Below are 18,742 nucleotides of genomic sequence, written 5' to 3' on the forward strand. Positions count from 1 at the left end.
GAAGCGCACATAGCACCATCTATAGGTAGTTTATAGGAATTGAAATTAGTCAAACAGATTTTCAAGGGAACATCTGTATATGATCAGCAGTTCATATTTATTACCAGTTATTTAGTAAGGAACATACAACTTTTACCACAATATAAGGGAATTATTGATATGTTGTCTACTTTCTCTATTCTGCTCAGTAATAGTCTGTGATCAGTAAAGAGCATTAACTTTCTGTGTTGCAGTTTTGTGCGTGACTCCCCATCATACGATAACATCAGCAGCCGCAAGCAGCAGTCACACAGCCGCCTGTCATCTATATCCCACACCGAAACAGACCAGCATGATTCTATCACCGAAGCTCGAGATGGTAGCCTGGACCGGTCCAGCATGGACCTGGATTCCACGGACGGTACAGAGAGCACGCCTTCTTTTAATGAAGCCAAAGCAGTCGATTTCGCTTTCGTGGATGTAAGTAAGATGGCTTTTGAAAGGCCCTTTCTCTGTAATATAAAGATAATGTGAAAAATATCTTATTCCATGATCGTTAAAATTTTATTAATTTATTATTTTATATAAACTGATTGAACTAATATTCAAATATAGTTTATTTTTAAAATAGGTATTTCATTAGGTAAATTAAATAAGTTGTCTAAAACTAATTTGCCTCTTAGGCCCTGTTCTTAATGATTATTGTATGTAAGAGACTCTATATTAAGTAATACATATGTCGTAGATGATTCCCATTACCTAGCATTCAAGGATTTTCCTGATACTGTGGCTAAGTTAACATATCACACCGTTCCTATAATGTGATAATGTCAGGGATAGCACACTCTATGAATAAGTGTAAACATAACCTATATACTGTCAGATGTTCTTATAAGTTGCCTTTAGTTATATGTAAAATGACTCCAGGCAGGTAGATGGAAGATTTAGTTTTAATGTTTCTTGTACAGCAAACGTCAGTCTTAGACTCCACTGCACAGAAGAACAGAGTACAGCTAAGTCGGAGGAGCCAACGGCGAGCACCCAGCCAGTTACAACGCAAGAGTCGGCTGTTGCAGTCCAGTAGCCAGTTAGCTGTAATAGAGGATACTGACAACCCCTGGATGTTCACAGATTCCACAGGTAACATTCCTGCCAATGGTCCTAAGAGATGCATGCCATGCATGTGTGTCTGATGCCCATGCATGTGATGTCTGTGTGTGTGATGTCCCTTTGTGCATGATGCTTGTATGTGTGTACATACATGCATGTGATGTCTGTGTGTGTGGTGTCCCTTTGTGCATGATGCTTGTATGTGTGTACATACATGCATGTGATGTCTGTGTGTGAATTCTTGAAGGTTGGTAGTGTTGTGTGCAGACATGAATGAGGCCTGTGTGCGCGCGAAACCGGTGCGTGCATGAGTGATGTGTGTGTGTGTGTGTGTGTGTGTGTGATGCCTGTGCATACGTGTGATGTTTGTGTGTGATGCCTGTATGTACAGATGTGTCCACAAACATCTTTCTTCTTTGCATATTAAACCGCCCTTCTAGCCGCGCCATGCCATGGCGTGACTCTGTAGTGCACAGTGTCTTTTCGTGTGACTTTTTACCTTCAAATTTGTTTTATTCGCAGAGTGATTTAAATAGGAAGCACAAGCAGCTTGTGCTGATTAAAATATGTGGCATGCCTATATTATGTGTGCGACTGCGGGTGTATCTGCATGCAAAATGCTACATTAGTGTCACAGCTGCTGATAAGGTGCATTTGAAGGTAAAAAGTTGCATGTAAAGACGCTCTCACTCACACATTATGTTGAATGCGACTTGTAGCGCACAGAGGTAAGATGTATGTGGACACATCTGTATGCATGTATGTACTTACCTACATAAGTGCATGCGATGCCTGTGTGTGTGTGCTTGAAGTTTGGAACTGCGTGTGATGCCTGCACGTGCATGAGTGTTGTCCATGTGTGTGATGCTCGTGCATGTGTGTGATACCTGTACGTACTTATATACGTACGTGCATGTGTGATGCCTGTAAACGTGCATGTGTGTGATGCCTGCACGTACTTATATACGTACGTGCATGTGTGTGCAGCCTGTACGTACTTGTATTCGTACGTGCATGTGTGTGATACCTGTACGTACTTATATACGTACGTGCATGTGTGATGCCTGTACGTACTTATATACGTACGTGCAGGTGTGATGCCTGTACGAACTTGTATATATACGTGCATGTGTGTGATGCCTGTATGTACTTATATACGTAAGTGCATGTGTGTGATGCCAGTACGTACTTGTATACATTTATATGTACTCGTGCGTGCGTGCATGTGTGTGATGCCTGTACGTACTTGTATACTTATGTGCATGTGTGTGATGCCATTACGAACTTGTATACATACGTGCATGTGTGTGATGCCTGTACGTACTTGTATACGTATGTGCATGTGTGTGATGTTTGTAGGTACGTGCATATTTGTATGATGCCTGTACGTACTTGTATACGTACGTGCATGTGTGTGATGCCTGTATGTACTTGTATACGCACGTGCATGTGTGTGATGCCTGTATGTACTTGTATACATACGTGCATGTGTGTGATACCTGTACGTACTTGTATACGTATGTGCATGTGTGTGATGCCATTACGAACTTGTTTACATACGTGCATGTGTGTGATGCCTGTATGTACTTGTATACATGCGTGCATGTGTGTGATACCTGTACGCACGTGCATGTGTATGAAGCCTGTACGTACTTGTATATGTGTGTGATGCCTGTACGTACTTGTATGTGTGTGATGCCTGTACGTACTTGTATGTGTGTGATGCCTGTACGTACTTGTATGTGTGTGATGCCTGTACGTACTTGTATACGTACGCGCATGTTTGTGCGCGTACTTGAGAGTTGGAAGTGTGAGGTTTTGTATTGAAGTGAAATGGAAGCAAAATTTAAAGGTCAATAAATTATTCTCCTTGTCTATTCCAAATTGGAACAAAGGCTACCACATGTCATTTTTATTTGAATGAAAACTACTGTATACTGTATTTGTCATCTAAGGGTGGGGGATTGAGTTGAAACATTTAGTTGAAGTGATGGCTATGGATCTGTGGTTTAGAAAAAGGGACACTGGCCCTGATTCAGAGCCGGACGCTCTGACAGAGTGCTCGCTCTGAATCAGGGCCGTCCTTCTTCATTTTTAGAATGGCCTCCTGGCCGCTCGTATAGCTGTCGGTGACCACCCACAGCTATAGCGAGCGGCCAGGAAGATGGTCGCGATGGTCAAGACCATCGCGACCATCGGGCTTGCGATGAGACCCTTGTGGTAGGGTCTCGTGGCCGCAAGCCCTGGAGTGCTTTTGGCTCTATCAGAGCCGAAAGCACTCCCACTGACATCACTTGGGAACGCCTCTGTCTGGGCAGCCACGCCCCGACACGCCCACCAAAGGGGGCGTGCTGTCACTCACCATCGACAGCACGCCCCCTTTGTAGCGAGGCCCGGAACGACGGCTTGCCCGTCGCTATCTGGGTCTCGCGCATGCGCACGACGGAGCTGCCTCCTTCATGCGCACTGGGCCAACATCGACCCACTTGCGAGCGCCAGCGCTCGCGAGTGGGTCTGAATCAGCCCTCTGTGCTGTAATACAGGCCCTCCATTGCAATGATACTGTGTCCAGAGCCATAGACATTTTGGTGCCCTGTACCAGAAAGATCACCCCATCCCCTAACATCATTCTTTAAAGGGTGTGGTCTTTTGTGGGCGGGGCATGGCCTTGCCGTACCCCCTGTAGTGCATGCCAAAATAGAAACCACAGACATCACCCCAGAAGACCTCATCTCCCAATATTACCCACACTGAAAGACCAACACAATTTGACCTTCATGTCTGTATCCTCAGAACCCTCATGTCTATATCCCCAGCACCTGTACCCTCATGTGTGTATCCCCAGCATCTGCACTCTGTCTGTGTCCACAGCATCCTCATGTCTGTATCCACAGCACCTGTACCCTCGTGTCTGTGTCCCCAGCGCCCTCATGTCTGTGTCCCCAGCGCCCTCATGTCTGTGTCCCCAGCGCCCTCATGTCTGTGTCCCCAGCGCCTGCTCCCTAAGGGGGGCACTGTGTAAGAGATATTATGACATCTCTCCCAACACACGGTTTAGGAGCCGGGACAGTCACAGCCTTGCGGAGCTTCGAAGTGAGAGAAGGGCTGCCTGGGCACACAGCAGCAGATGCCCAGAAAATACAGATTGTAGTGGGGGTCAGTTCCGCCCCAGGGCATCCAGCGTTCTGTTGCGATGGCACCAGCCGCACTACCCTAGATACAACCTTGACTGTGAGCCTGATTCAGAGAGGGACGACACTGCGATCGCAACTGCGATTTTGTACAGAGCGCAGCTGCAAAAATATGCTAGTAGTTCCAAAGCTTACCAGAGCATAAGGATGCCCACCATGGTCTTCTCATCTATCAGTAACATCGACGCACATTGAGCAGCAATATTGCCCTTGCAGCAGGCCTGACCAGCCGCAAACACTGCAGGTCTCCTGATGCTGCGTAGGTAATTGCAACGGCTAATTTATTCACGCCCATTTAACAGCGTTTAAATGCTAATACATACCTGCATTTTTCCTGTTTCCTCCCCCAAACGCTGACTTGTCACATAATTTGCATATGGGTTCTCTGTGCATGCGGAATTGCAAAATAATCACACCACGTGCACAGTGCGGCTTATACACATGCACAAAATCTGCGTCAAAATTGCCATTGCTTCCATCTCTGAATGAAGCATACCTGCCAACATTCTGGCTGCTCCTTCCGGGAGGGAGCAGCCAGATCGGCAGGACGGGTTGGACGTGGCCGAGACAAGGGGGAGTGGCCGGTCGGGTGACGTCACTTGTGGGCGTGGCGGAGTCACGCGATCACGTCAGTTTGGCCCCACCCCCGCTACACAATGCCGATAAAATAGGCATTGTGCAGCAGGGGGCGGGGCCAAAATGGCGTGAATCGCGTCATCGCCCCCCCCTGCTGCGGGGGTTACAGGGGTTATAGCAGGGGGGATAGGAGGGGTGAGCGGCAGCCGGGAGAATTGCCTGCCTTCCCGGGAGGTCGGGAGCGGCACCCGATTTTCGGGAGGCTCCCGACCAAATCGGGAGGGTAGGCAATTATGGAATGAGGCCCTGTGACAACTATATTTCAAAAGGGGCTATAATCTTTAAAAGGGTTTTTAGTGGCAGAGAGGTGTACTGATACAGTATATCCTGATTCACATCCAAATACTTACCAAGCACAGGATACTAGTAGAAGGAGGCAGTATGATTGGCTATATTCTAGTAAATCCTTTCCAAAGAACATTTTAAGAAACAGTTGCAGTCTCTCATGAAACTATTTACACCATGAAGACACCTAATACTTCATATGGAAAGCTCCCACTTGTACATTCCTTAGCACAGGCTGTACTTCGCTTATCTTTGCCGTCTTTTTTTTTTTTGTTTTAACATGACTGGATGCACCTACAGTATGTTGTAATATTGTGATTATTGTATATCCCTGGTATTTTAGATGACAAACCTCAGAAAAAGGAGGACATGAATGAAGAAGAGGAAAAGCCCCAAAGGTCTTCAGCTCAGACCCAGCGGATGCCAATGTTCCCTGGAATGGACCACTCCACTCTGATGGTAAATGAATTCAGTCAGCTGTCACTCGTACTGAAAATGCTATTCATACCTAAATTGATATCAGGGAAGGTTGCTGAAATCCTGGTTTTTATTTTAACCTCTTCATGACTGAGGGTACTTCATACGTTAATAGCCAGAGGGGAAAAAAAACATTTCTATGATTCTTCTATTAGTTAGTTATTTTCAGGCAGTTATTAGTACATGCACAGAAATGTTTCCCAAAATTGAATTTTCTTATTCTTATCTTCCTAGTATAGTGGTGTTAAGTATACTGTATGCCAGCTCTAACAAATGTATAGTGCAGAAACATAAATACATACTTTTATTTTGATTATTATATTTTAAAGTAAATTATGTTGAGTATACATGGCTGCAAATGTCTTTATAGTGTTTAGGGGAAATCAGAGCAGATGGTGGACAAGCAAAATTTGGGGGATTCATAAAATTTTCTTTTTACATATTTGAGCAACAATCATTCTCTGTTACACATATGAAATGTTTTTGTCACTTGGTGTAGGTGAGTCTTGTAATGTTGGAGATGAGTTTGTTTTGTTGCCCTCCACTAGGGGTGCTGTAGTATCTTATCCAGGTCTCCCGTGTACTTCCACTTTGTCAGCTTACTTGAAGTACTGATGATCATATTGATTGGGTGCAGGGGCAATGTATATTGGGTCACCCTAATATGGGCATTGTCCCAACTCACGTCAAAATAACATTGCAGAGTTTCTATAGTAACCCCAGTGTTCTGAGATGGCTCCAAGGCACACTTCTGGAAGTGACTGTTCTAAGGCCCGATATAGCAGGATGTATAACTATTTGGGGTTGTCTGAAATGGGTTAAAGTAGCCTTAATGTAATTTTATTACAAACCTAATCTGGGGCCCAGCAAAATATATCTACTATAGGTTGGTGAGGATGTGGATAAAGTGCCCCAAATAATTTTATTTACATTTTTTTAAGTATAGCAAGTGCTCTACCCTTTTCCACCTCAGATTGCTCTTTACAGTTCTTCACTGAGAACCGTGACACTGTACAATTACGATATGACAGTAGCACGCTTTTGAAAATATGCTGTTCTTCAGGACTCTCCTAAATGAGTTGTACAGCATTAAGGTTGCACTCTATGTTCCTACCCTCCCACTGTATGGAACAGCAGGTTTTCTCCTCAAATAAAATGTCTTTCATTTACAGTTTAGCGGGCCTTAAAATTAAGACTTTTACGATAACTTTAATGTCCTGCATGTTCGTCTTACATCATTGTTAAACTATAGCCACTATAGTTTGTATATAATACCACAAAGCCAATGAATCAGTGCTTTCTTAATGATACAGGGAATGTTGGTGTCAGCATAAATGTTGAAGAAGTTATGTTTTCCTGCCTTATGGTACCTATGCAAATATTGTATTTACAATGCAAATCACTTCCTGTAGGATGTTGTGGTTATTATTGTGTGAGTAGCACACCTTGTTCCAAAATGTGAGTGTAAAAGTTTGACTGTTCTGATCAGCCATTACCTGGAAAAGGTTATCCCTATGTGTGTGTGGGCAGCTTGGCTGCATTGTGATTTGCTGTATCAGCTTACTGCTATAACTGCCTCATAGAGATGGGTCTGAAAGCTGCAATCCCATAAAGATGTTTTCTTTATTAGCATAAATCACTTTGGTTACCTGGAAGTAGACATTGCCCTGTGTTAATGAGAAGCAGTTTGCCAAGTGTTAGGCTATGGCCACAACAACCTCAGTCAATGAAGTACTGAGCATAGAGGCTTTGTATACTCCTTTTCTCTTCATGTAGTTTTATAGCATAATCCCCTATCCCCACCCTCCTTCCTCTGCTATTACCTGACCACTGAGCTGCACTGAATTGGAGATCTGCTGACACTCCATATGAAGGTGCGTGAGAGCTGATATCAAATGCTTCCAGCTAAGAAAGACTTTCTTACATTGGAGCCATGTAATTGTCCCATACAGAGCAATTTTGCAAAGGAGAAAACGGGATTGGATGATTTCCTGAATCTAGTACTCCGCTTCATGTTACTGCATGTTAGATTAACAAAAAAGTGACATACAGTTAATACAATGTACATATGTTTAATGCCAAAACACTGGTGAGGGGAAATACTAAGGTTTGCTTCACATTTTATGAATCAATATTTAGGTCAATCATGGTAAAGTAACATGGTCTCTTCTACCCACCACAAAATGATTTCATTGCTGCATTCAGTACTTAGATCTGTCTCTTTCAATAGGCTCAACTTCGGAAAAGGCAAGATGCAGAAAGTAGTAGTGAAGCTTCAGCTCAACCTTCAAAGTCGCCAAAATCCCCTCTACCACAAGGAACAATGGGTGTCAAACTCCTGCCAACATCTGCAGACATACAAGACAGGTCAGTTGACTATATTGTATATCAGATGGTTCTACTTTTCTGGTACATACATACCCTAAAGGTCATTCACGAATGTACAAAATAGCCAGGTGCATATACACATCACAGTGTTTGAAACAACTCCTGCAAAATAAGTTTGGCCTTTCTTTTGTGAGATTGTGGGTTGTATAGGAAATGCATATAATAGAAATATAACTGTAATAATGGCACTGCAAAGTCCTACTTACTACCACTAAGAAGTACTGCTTGGTTACTCCCTCACTTTTAATTGTAACCCTTTTGTGCAAGCTGCCTTATACTACAAGCTGGAGGTGTAAGCAATGCTCCTGCACTACATAACTGAAGAATCCACAATGTCTTTGCCTTGTACTGATGTGGGATTCCATCATTCCAATATGTTGTTTTCTTCCTTAGCCATATGTCCTTTTGCAGTGCGGAAAAGAAGGACATTTGAGAAATCAGTTGGTGAAAACCGATGATGATCTGTATAAATGCAGAATAATATACTATACTATGCTGGCCAGTATTAAATCTTTCTCAAAAAAAATAAAATCTAAATTCAGTCCTCTGACAACCATCTAATTTCTGGTTGTTTTTCTATGGTGGCCAATACTGTGTTACTATTATTAATAAAGTATTTAATAACAATTACTAATATATCGCCAGCATATTCTATTACGTTATACAATTGGGAACAAAACAGTAATAGAACAAGACTGGGTAATAACACAGACAAAGCGTTACAAGGGCCCTGCTCGCAGGCGGCTTATAATCATTTCTCCTTTGACTTTTTATTTTAACGGACTTTACCTTTTCTAAATATTGTGAATCTGAACGTTTCTCGAAACCTCTCCTGATTTACTTGACATGTTCTGTTAATCTCTTTTTACACTGTAGGAAAAGTCCCGTACACAGGGTCTGATTCAGCAGCGCACGCTAGTGCACTGCTGAACGCCGATTCCCGATGTTTGGGAAACTGCGCAGGCGCCTGACCCGTTCTGCGAGGCTGCACGCAAACTGGCAGCAGATTGTCAGTGATTGACAGTCTGCTGCCTCCTGCTGCATTACCATGTCTGCAAGGATCGCTATTGCAAAGCTGCCTGCATACGATCCTTACAGAATGAGGCCCACATATTGTAGCCCACAGTCCTATTCTAATAGTTATACGTCGTGTTTTCTGTCACATGATAAATTCCGTTATTCAGTACCATACCCATATTCAATGTTGTTGATTTACTTTCCATACTACAAGATTTGAAAGCTGGACAGAGTCTGCATCTATGAAGCCCTATGGTCTTGATATGGCCGCCTGTTAATAAGGACTGTTAGGGTGCTTTTCTCTAGATGATTTCACCAATAGGCTACTTTTCCTTCACTACATATGTATGAACAGTTGAGAGATGAAGATAAAACATATTAAAATACATCAAACAATCGCTTTGTGGATTATTCATTTTGTATGCTTGTGGCACATTTACAAGTGACATTGCTTATACCTTTTGTTTGCAAATATTTCATTTGTTGGTGGCATCTGGGTTATAGGCTGGGCAGCATCAGTGTGAAGAGCATGGGATGTTTTTTAATGTTTATTAATGTTTTTTTTTTTTTTTTGTAAAGTATGTGCCAGTGCCTTATCCACCCCTCTGTTTCCACGTAGGTACATAAGTAGGCGCAGGAGCACTCACTACCTACCAAGCTTCTGACATAAAGAGAGAAGCTACATTTTGCGCCCAGTCCTATTGGTGCACAAATAGATTGGCTTTCTCACCCTGGAGCGATTGTGCAAATGTAGATGTATAATGTCAGCATTAGTCATGCACTTAGTAGCTCGCCTTTACTATAGTATATAGTATCATTTGCTACAATTGGGTAAGTGCAAAATAGTTAATTTTGGTAAGGTAAATATAAAGATCTAATAATGCCATGTTAGTTTGTTAGATCATTTGCATATTACAATCATAAATGAGTATATCTTTTAGATATAAAGTTCAGCATGTCTTTACTTCATAGCTAAATGTGCCCTATCTACAGTCTGTGCCCACACATGGAGATATTACCAAATAGAACACACAGGTTCTTTAGAATATCACTTTACATACATGCATGAGGCATTACTAAAGATATTCTACCTCCCTATAAGTTACCCTTGTTTGCCATCGCTATTCCATTTGTATGTCTTCACTACAAGGCTTCAAATGCAGCATACACACAGGAATATACAAATCTGTAATCAAAATGTATAATTCTAGTTTTAAGGGACAGATTCAATTAAACATAAATGCAGTTACGGTAGCTGATGCTTGCACCCGCATAGGCAGAGTACACACATCAGCTAGAGAACACTTCCTGCGAAGCTCGCAGGTACTGTAAATGTAAGTTTGATTTATATTTGGACTTCCCAGTTTAAATACTTGGGAATTTGGAACCCTTCGTCTATGTCAGATTTTGTCCCATTTAGGGGGCAATTCAATTAGATGTGATAAACCGAAAACTTAACGTTGGGGAAGTTTTCGCACACTTCGCACGTTTTGGTGCGATATTTCCCCATCTTGTGTCTATGTGCGCTACCGTTTTTCACACTATGCTATTACAAAAGATGTGAAAACGCATATGCAGGAAAACTGTTTGTGGAGTAACCCACAAAAAAGTACAGCACTTTTTGGGGAAATCTGTCTGTGACCCATAAAAAGGCTAACTGACATTGGAAATCTATTTAGAAGTGTGTTAATGGCCCTAATAAAAGTATTTGGGGTTCTTAAGCTGGGTGAAATGACTGTTATATGCATATTTGTATAACAGTAGAAAATTTATTTAAAAAAAAAACAATTTTGGGGGCAAAATAAATTCTACAGTTAAATTAGGGGTACATTAAAATGGATGCAAATATACTTTTGAGTCCTAAAGTGCGCTTTTACAAAACATAAAAAAATACACCAGGTGCAGTCACCTGCAATGTTTAAAACACATCCCATCCATACAGACACACCCTAAAATACCTTTTCCACTACTTTAAATTAATTTTCCAACACTTTTTTTTTTTCACCCAAAAATGACGCAGTTATTGGCCAACTCAAGCTAATTAAAAAAACGTTTTGCCTTATTTGTCATTAGAGGTGTGTCCAAGGGGTTCTGAACCAAGTCCACACATTTTAGTCACAAAATAGGGATTTTGCACAACTTTTCAGCTGCTCTGAGATGTTGAAAATTTTTCGACAGTTTTTTGTCTATGGAGAACTCGCATGTGCAAAAGCTTCGGCAATAGGATTGCACGATTCACCTTTTTGGGCAAAAAGTTCACACCTGCGAAAACTTTTCACAAAACCACGTCTTTTCGTGGCTAATTGCATCCGTCCCTTTATGTCCAGCCACAAATTGACTATGCATGTTTGGAATAAACTACCTTTGGCAATTAAAATGGTAGTTTTCCCTACATTTATATGTATTTCAGCAGACCCAAGTTTATATTTCTCCTCGTATTTCCCATCTGATAGTTACCTTTCTTTACTAGTGAGGACAAACATGCGGCCTCAGGATCAGCTTAGGACCCTATATCAGCAGAGGGTATTGGGAGGTCTAGCACTCCCGAATCTCTGTCTCCATTACATGGCCTCTCGATTGATACATTTATCAGATTGGGTTTTGGGTGATGAGAGCAAGGCTCTTCATACGTTATTGGTGGATACTATTTCTAGAGGGCATTCTCCATTACAACTCTTGTTTGATGGTGGCTGTCCCAGAGGGGGAGCTCCCTGGGTCGCACAAGGTCACATACTTTGGAAACAAACCCGTACCTTGGTAGGGGGGAGGGTATGGACCCTGATTTGCCCTTGTGGAATTCTTCTACTAGCCTTGGAGAATTGGCCCAGTTAGATAGTCCTTTATGGTGTGCTTGAGTAGTCTCTTCTCCAACATTTGTGTAGCAATGAGGTTCTTAAAACCTTTTGAGGCTAATCAGAATGAATTTAGGATTCCGAACTTTGTTCCGTTTTTTTACAGCTTTGTCATGCCCTTTTCCCGCTCTGTTTAGTCCTCCATTGAGAGAGAGACTGATCTCTAGAATATAATCATACCTGCTCGCTGAGAGCTCTGTTGCTGAATTGACGTCGCTTAAGCTGCGTATCCACTTTCAGATATAAATGAGCGATTGAACAATTACGTAATCGCTCATTAATCGTGCATAAATCAGGCAGTTTAATGTCGGAAACGACCAGCGATGCGCGCTCCCGCTGTTTTTTTCCGACATCAATCATCGCCTGAACATGCCGGTCAGTTTGCCGATAACGACAGATTGGCCATGTTCAAGGATGAGGGAGGGTGTCTGCACTGAACGATATATAGTTCAGTGTAGGCACTGCAGGGGATGAGGAATGACTGTACGATTATGATGACTTAATCGTACTGTCGTTCCACTATCTGCAAGTCTTAAATGGGAGGAGGATTCGGGCCCTCTGGAGGATGAGGAGTAGTCTCTATTGGTGCGCAGCCCCTTGTCAGCCACCTCTGCAGTGCGATTCCAACATTACGTTTTTTTATACTTCATAAGGTAGCTTTGATTCTGCGTAAATTCAAGTATGGTGCCTCTGAACGGTGTACTCAAAGTGCTTCCCTTGAAGTTTTTGACATCTTCTCTGGGAATGCTCTGCTGTCCAATCATTTTGGGCCCAGGTCACCATTTGTATTGCTAGAATGAGGGGGGGGGGGTCAGATCCATCTTTCATCCCCCAAAAGTTGTATTTTTGGTTTGGGTTTCTGTGATCTGGTCAATCGATTCACTGGTCAATATGTCATTAATTCACTGACCCTGCTAAAGTCTGCAGCGCTCAAACATGGATGGCCTCTAGGGGCTCTGCATTAGCTGGTATAGGCTTATGAATGAGGTCGTTGGGCATGAGAGGTTTCTATATACCAAGCGTAAACGTAAATATGACCGTATATGGGGCTCTTGGACTTCTTATATTTACTGTATTACTAGGGGAGGTGGGGCTCCTTCTGCTGATGGGTCGGCACCTAGCGAGACAGAATAGTAATAAGTGTGGCATTCTGTGATTATAACTGTTGCTGTCACATGAGCTTAGAGGAGGATTGTTCCCACAATTTTCACTTTTATTGGGGTAGTCTCCTATAAGGACTTTTGTCCTTTACTTTGACTATTGACTTCTGTTACAACTATATGTATTATATATTGTTTTTCCTTGGCAACTTAAACATTTTTGTGTTAATTTATTTTACTGAGCATCTATTAGAGGTACTGACCAGAGAAAATCATGTTGCTGCCTTGTCTTGTCCTGGCGGAGCTTAGGGTAGAATTTCACTAGCAAAACTAGTTATAGCATGGACAATATAGTTAGATGCAGATTTATTTGCTGAGAGAGGACGAATGCAAACTCCCTGCAGATAGTAGTCTGGGTCAGAATCAGTGCAGTGCTAAGCACCAGGCCCCCATGTCACTGGGAAAGCTCTAATAAGTCAGATTATCATTGGAGATTTGTGACCTATGTTTAGGTTTAAGTTCCATATGTAAAACTAATGCTGGGCATACACTGCCAGATAAAATGCCTGTCAGACCTACAGACATTTTATCTGGCAGCCTGACACCCTGCAGCTGTCACAGGCATACGCTGCGAGATACCTCACAGTGTACTGGGCCAGATATCTGCACTCCATCCCTGGGCAGGAGACATTTCCCCATTCCTTCCATGGCCGCGGCTGGGCATACACTGATGCGGCCAACGTTTAACATACAAAATATTGCATCTGATGGGCATGCTGGACAATCCGGCATGCCTGACCGAAAAATATTTTACCCTTGGTTGCCCGCACACACATTACAATTATCGAGGGGACCTGCTCATATCTGGCGGATCGCCCCAATAATTGTATAGTGTATGCTGGCATAAGACAGAGAAAGTTTGCCTGAGCATTGCTAATTGCTCAGCAATACACTAGCACCGCTTGCATGCACAGTGTGAGTGGCCGCAGATCTATTCTCCGTGCTGCAGTGCATTGCACCCTTTCTTTCACATTAACTCCCTCCACCTGTATTTTAAGCAATGAAAATAGTAACCATATTCATTGTTTAGTGGTGAATATTATATATATATTGTCCTTTTGTTATTAGAAATAACCTGCAATTTCACCCCCTTGCCACACAGCTGTGCTGATATGGCTTTTCAGCTAAAGCGTGTTATTTATGTGTAGCGCACACTATTAATAGTCTGGAATTTACAGAATTGATTATTCAGTTGCTTTATGTTGATTTCAGAGCGGCTGGTGGCTCCCCCCAGTGGTTAAAAGAGCTGAAGTCAAAGAAGAGACAGAGCCAATATGAAAACCACAGTTAACAGGTGATATTGTTTTTCTGCCTGCTGTGATGTGTGCATAATGAATATACATGGTGTGCAGTCCACAGGGTTTTATGGCATCACTGTGTCATACAATTGGTTATTTTTTAATCCTTGAACTCATTCCCAGACATAAACATCACAACCCCTTAGGACACAGCAGGCCCCTTATATTTAACACTACTTTTACAGGCACTGCTCTCTTATAATAATATAATATTTTGCAATTGTTTTTCTTAGCATTTGTAAGCAATATTTTCCAATCCCGTATGCAGCACTGAAAATACTTATTAGAGGGGCTTTTTTTAATTTTTTTTTTACAGTGGTGAAAATACATATCAAACATGTTTGTGTTTAAAATGCATTGTTACTAGCAATATGATGTGTTGGCTGCACATGCTATAAATCTTCTGTTCCACTACATCTAAAAGGCAGAGACATTTTAACAAATTGGGTTGCCCATGCCTGGTGCCATCTATATCCCCTCAACTCATTTTCATGTTTGTGGAATCAGCTTGAAATGATATTATATACATAAGATTTTTATTATGAATTGATTTTTATACACGGAACTGGAATTATGTGCTGTCAGTTTTTTTTTTTTTTAAATATCTTTTTATTATATCCAAAATTCTGTACAAATTACACACACACAAAAAATGTTACAACAAATGTATACCTTGCATTATAAAGAACATACATATGCAATAAAGTACATACATTTTGTGAAATATTGAGTATCTGAATTTTGTCTTTTTTACTTTTTATGGGGAAAAGGAAAGAGTCTAAAACATACCCCCCAAAACCAGATATATAGACCGTATTTATAATATTAAATACTATTAGACTCAGGGTCAACAAACTAGATATACAATAAAAGGAAAAAATTAAAATAATAAAAATACAATAAAATAAGTAAAGGTAAAGAAACAAAATGTAATGAAAATACAATAAAAATAGAATGAATCCTCTTACAAACATCAAAACATATAATAATTATATATTCTGTTAGCTATTCTTCAGTGAGAGTAAATCCTACAAAGTGATATCATTATGTACCGATCCTAGCTGTCAAGTTATTCGTCTCATCAGAGACCAAGTGGTATTGTCAAAAACTTTTCATAATATTATCAGATGTAGTAATGGGTAAAAAGTATTTTTCCCATTTCAAAATAAAGGTCTTGACTCCCCTTTCAATATCAAAAAGAGCAGCGCGTCTATAAAAATATATTGCATTCAACATTTCTAAAGACGGGACTCCTTTTGATAGCCAATACTGTAAAATCAGTTTATTTTGCTGGGTTATAATAGTTGTTAATAATGGCAACAATGTATTTTGAATTAGATTTGGAGCCCAGGAAGAAAAATCTGCTAATAGAAATGCTTCCCAAGAAAAAGGAAGATTGCTCTTCGTAATCTGTTGGACAAAATTATGAACTTTATACCAAAATTTCTTCACTTTAGAACATGTGCTGTCAGTTTTACGTTTGTTTACATTAAAATGGATCTTCACTGATTTAATTTGTAACTAAATCCTGTTTCTTTTATCCAGAACCAACACTCGACTAGAAGAGGACACAGCAGTCTAACATAAGCCTTAATCCACCCAGCCCTACAGATGCACACCCTTCCGCTGTCTTGCTTCATCTCAACTGCAACGTGTTCTGTGCCTTCCCATTTTTGCGGAAAAAAAAGCTGCTTAGTACTTACACAGATACAAACAAAAATGTATTTTATTGTAGAAGAGAGAAAAGTCACTTTAAAACTTAAAAAAAGATTTCTACTTGAAACAGAGCTGTACAAAAAAGCCAAAGGTCATGCCTCCTGATGACCTTTTAACATGAAGGGAGTCAGGACAGTGGCCACTAGCACCTGTCAATGGAGCGAATGTGTGAACATGTTCTGTATGTGGAAGACTCAATTAGAATGAGTGGGGGTAAAACACTGACTTTTGTATTTGTTTATGAAAAATTTTAACTTCACAAATGAATTTATCTTTTTGTCGCTTAGAATATTATTGTTCACTATCCAGATGATTTATTCGTCCCAGAGTATATAAATATATATATATAAAAGAACAAAATGTTTACTGCCAATAAAAACAAAAAAAAACGCTTGACTACTTTTTGTAAAATAATTTTTTAAAAATGTTAATAGGAGAGACAATGTCAAAATGGACACATTTTATTTTTTGGTTTTCTTTGCTTTTATTTTGGGCTCTGTAGGATACTGTTTTATTACTGAACAACAATGTTTTTTCCCTTCCTTGGTCTTTTCTCTCCTGGTCTATGTAGTGCCAGACATGAATATGGAGGAAACGGCAATAATTTTTAACCTGTTCAGAATCAGTGTAAATTTCTCATGCGTTTTACTTGTAATTCATGCTGTAAAATGGGGACCATTGCAATTATTGTGTCTTGTGCTGCAGGTTTTTACATTGTGTAAATGAAAAACTGACAACATTGTGATGCCTTGTGTTATGGACCAGCTAGTGAGTCCATCAAAGCCGATTAGCTGAATAATGAAGTCGCTGACCATGCCTTTGTAGATCAGTTTGGTTGGTGGAATGGGAGATAAATTCCAGATTATTTCTTGTAAGTGTATAGGGAAAAAAAGCATTACATGCTGTATAGGTGTGCAATATGTTTTACTTTTTGCCAGAGAGAGCAAGTTAAAATGAGCAATCATTAATAGGGGCAAATTCTGCCTTTTCTTTTTTTTTTTTTTTCTTAAATAAAACTCATCATTATTTGCGATCATGCACAGAGACTGTTATTTCTTCACACATTTGTTTTTATTGAGGAGTGGAAGCTGCCGGGTCGTTGCATGAAGTAATAAAGTAAAATCCACATGAACAGATATTCGCAAAACTGGCAGCAAAGATTTTATTACTGAAAAATTTTAATCCTTTTACTGCATTTTCAACCGCTCAACGTGTGTTTTGTAGTAAATCAAATTTGTCAGTCCAAAAAGAAATTTTATATATATATTGTCTGCAGTACAAACAGTCGTCACTAACAGGACAATACATTTAGGCTGCTACACTGCTATGTGATTCCAACGTTTACGTTTTATACAAACTGTCATCAGGGTCCCTGGTGAGAGCAAAATCGTAATAAAACAAGGCTGGCTGATAACAGAGACAGAGATGGCTCTGCTCTCAGTCTTACAATTTATAGGCTTAGTTGATATATTTTGGTGTTTAAAGCTGGGAATTTAAAGTGCTGCCACTTTCAAAAATATCCCTCATTTATTTTTAAAATACATCACATTCTTTTAAAATTGTCACATTTATTAATGTGTTGCAGTACATAGTTTACACTTCCAGTTTAACCCTTTCTCTGGCAGGAACAACATTTATTGCAGGTTATGGACTATGGGTAATTTCATCCTAAAATAGATTGTACATGGGTGTATATTTTCTTTTAATGGCTTTAAACATGACATAAATACATTGCCATAAGTACCTTCACAAAAATAAAAAGTGTTTGTGAACCAAAACCTCACTAATGACAACCCAGGCTTGTAGTAGCTGGTATGAATGTTGTTTTGGTACTTTATCTCCCCAAAAAGCCAGCAATGTATATCATAGAGACATGACCACCAATAAGAAGGGGGGCTAAAATCATTGTATATTTGAATCCTCAGTATCACTCCTACTGTAAACAAGTTACACCTGTAGATACTCCTAGACACCATGGCACTTACTGTCGCACTACTGTACCAGCAGAAGATGCTAGTAAAGAGGCTATTTAATGCGGAGTGACCTGCTGCAGATTGTATTGTTTGCTGCTCCTGTGACAAAGTTAGTTTTATTCCATTATGTAATATATACACAAATCCATTATACAAAAATGATATTGCAATAAAACTGGTTTTGAATACATATTTAAAAAAAAGTGTGTTGTGTTATTTGTCACCTACTCCTTTGTCCTTTTAGTCTAGATTCAACAGTGAAGCATATTTAAGCTGATGGCTAAATACTGCTCATATAAAAGATGGACTGAGATCTATTTTTTTTATTCAGCCTTTGAGATGCACACAAATACAACGGGACTGAAATCGGTATGCAAGTAAATTATAACCATTCCCCACATAAAGGTAATGTGCTTGTGAAAGCAGATTAGGGTTATAAAGCCGTAGTCCCCGCTCCCATTATAGTCTTGGATGATACAAAGGGGGCTGATCCAGGTCAGTCTGAGGTTCCGATGCATGATCTGCAGCTGTGCAGATTTCAAGTCTCTAAGGTAATGTTTCCCAACCTCTGCCCTCAAGGCACACTAACAGCCCAGGTTTTAGTGATATCCATGTTTGAGCAAAGATGGTTAAATCAAAATACCTGACGTGCTAACTAAG

At 40.5% G+C, this 18,742-nt stretch overlaps 1 protein-coding gene across 1 annotated transcript in view; it reads left to right on the forward strand.

Annotated features, from left to right (window-relative positions):
- Positions 1 to 18,265, forward strand: part of KIAA1671 (KIAA1671 ortholog) — a 216,504-nt gene extending 198,239 nt beyond the window's left edge. Inside the window, exons 7-12 of the mRNA XM_088467891.1 lie at positions 234 to 459; positions 948 to 1,119; positions 5,545 to 5,660; positions 7,909 to 8,045; positions 14,308 to 14,389; positions 15,939 to 18,265. Of these exons, the coding sequence (XP_088324017.1) occupies positions 234 to 459; positions 948 to 1,119; positions 5,545 to 5,660; positions 7,909 to 8,045; positions 14,308 to 14,386 (730 nt within the window). The 3' untranslated portion in view covers positions 14,387 to 14,389; positions 15,939 to 18,265. The remainder of the gene's footprint in view (positions 1 to 233; positions 460 to 947; positions 1,120 to 5,544; positions 5,661 to 7,908; positions 8,046 to 14,307; positions 14,390 to 15,938) is intronic.
- The last annotated feature ends 477 nt before the right edge of the window (positions 18,266 to 18,742 follow it).

Source organism: Taudactylus pleione, unplaced genomic scaffold (assembly GCF_031769625.1).
Source record: "Taudactylus pleione unplaced genomic scaffold, aTauple2 ptg000078l, whole genome shotgun sequence".
Taxonomy (NCBI): Eukaryota; Metazoa; Chordata; class Amphibia; order Anura; family Myobatrachidae; genus Taudactylus; species Taudactylus pleione.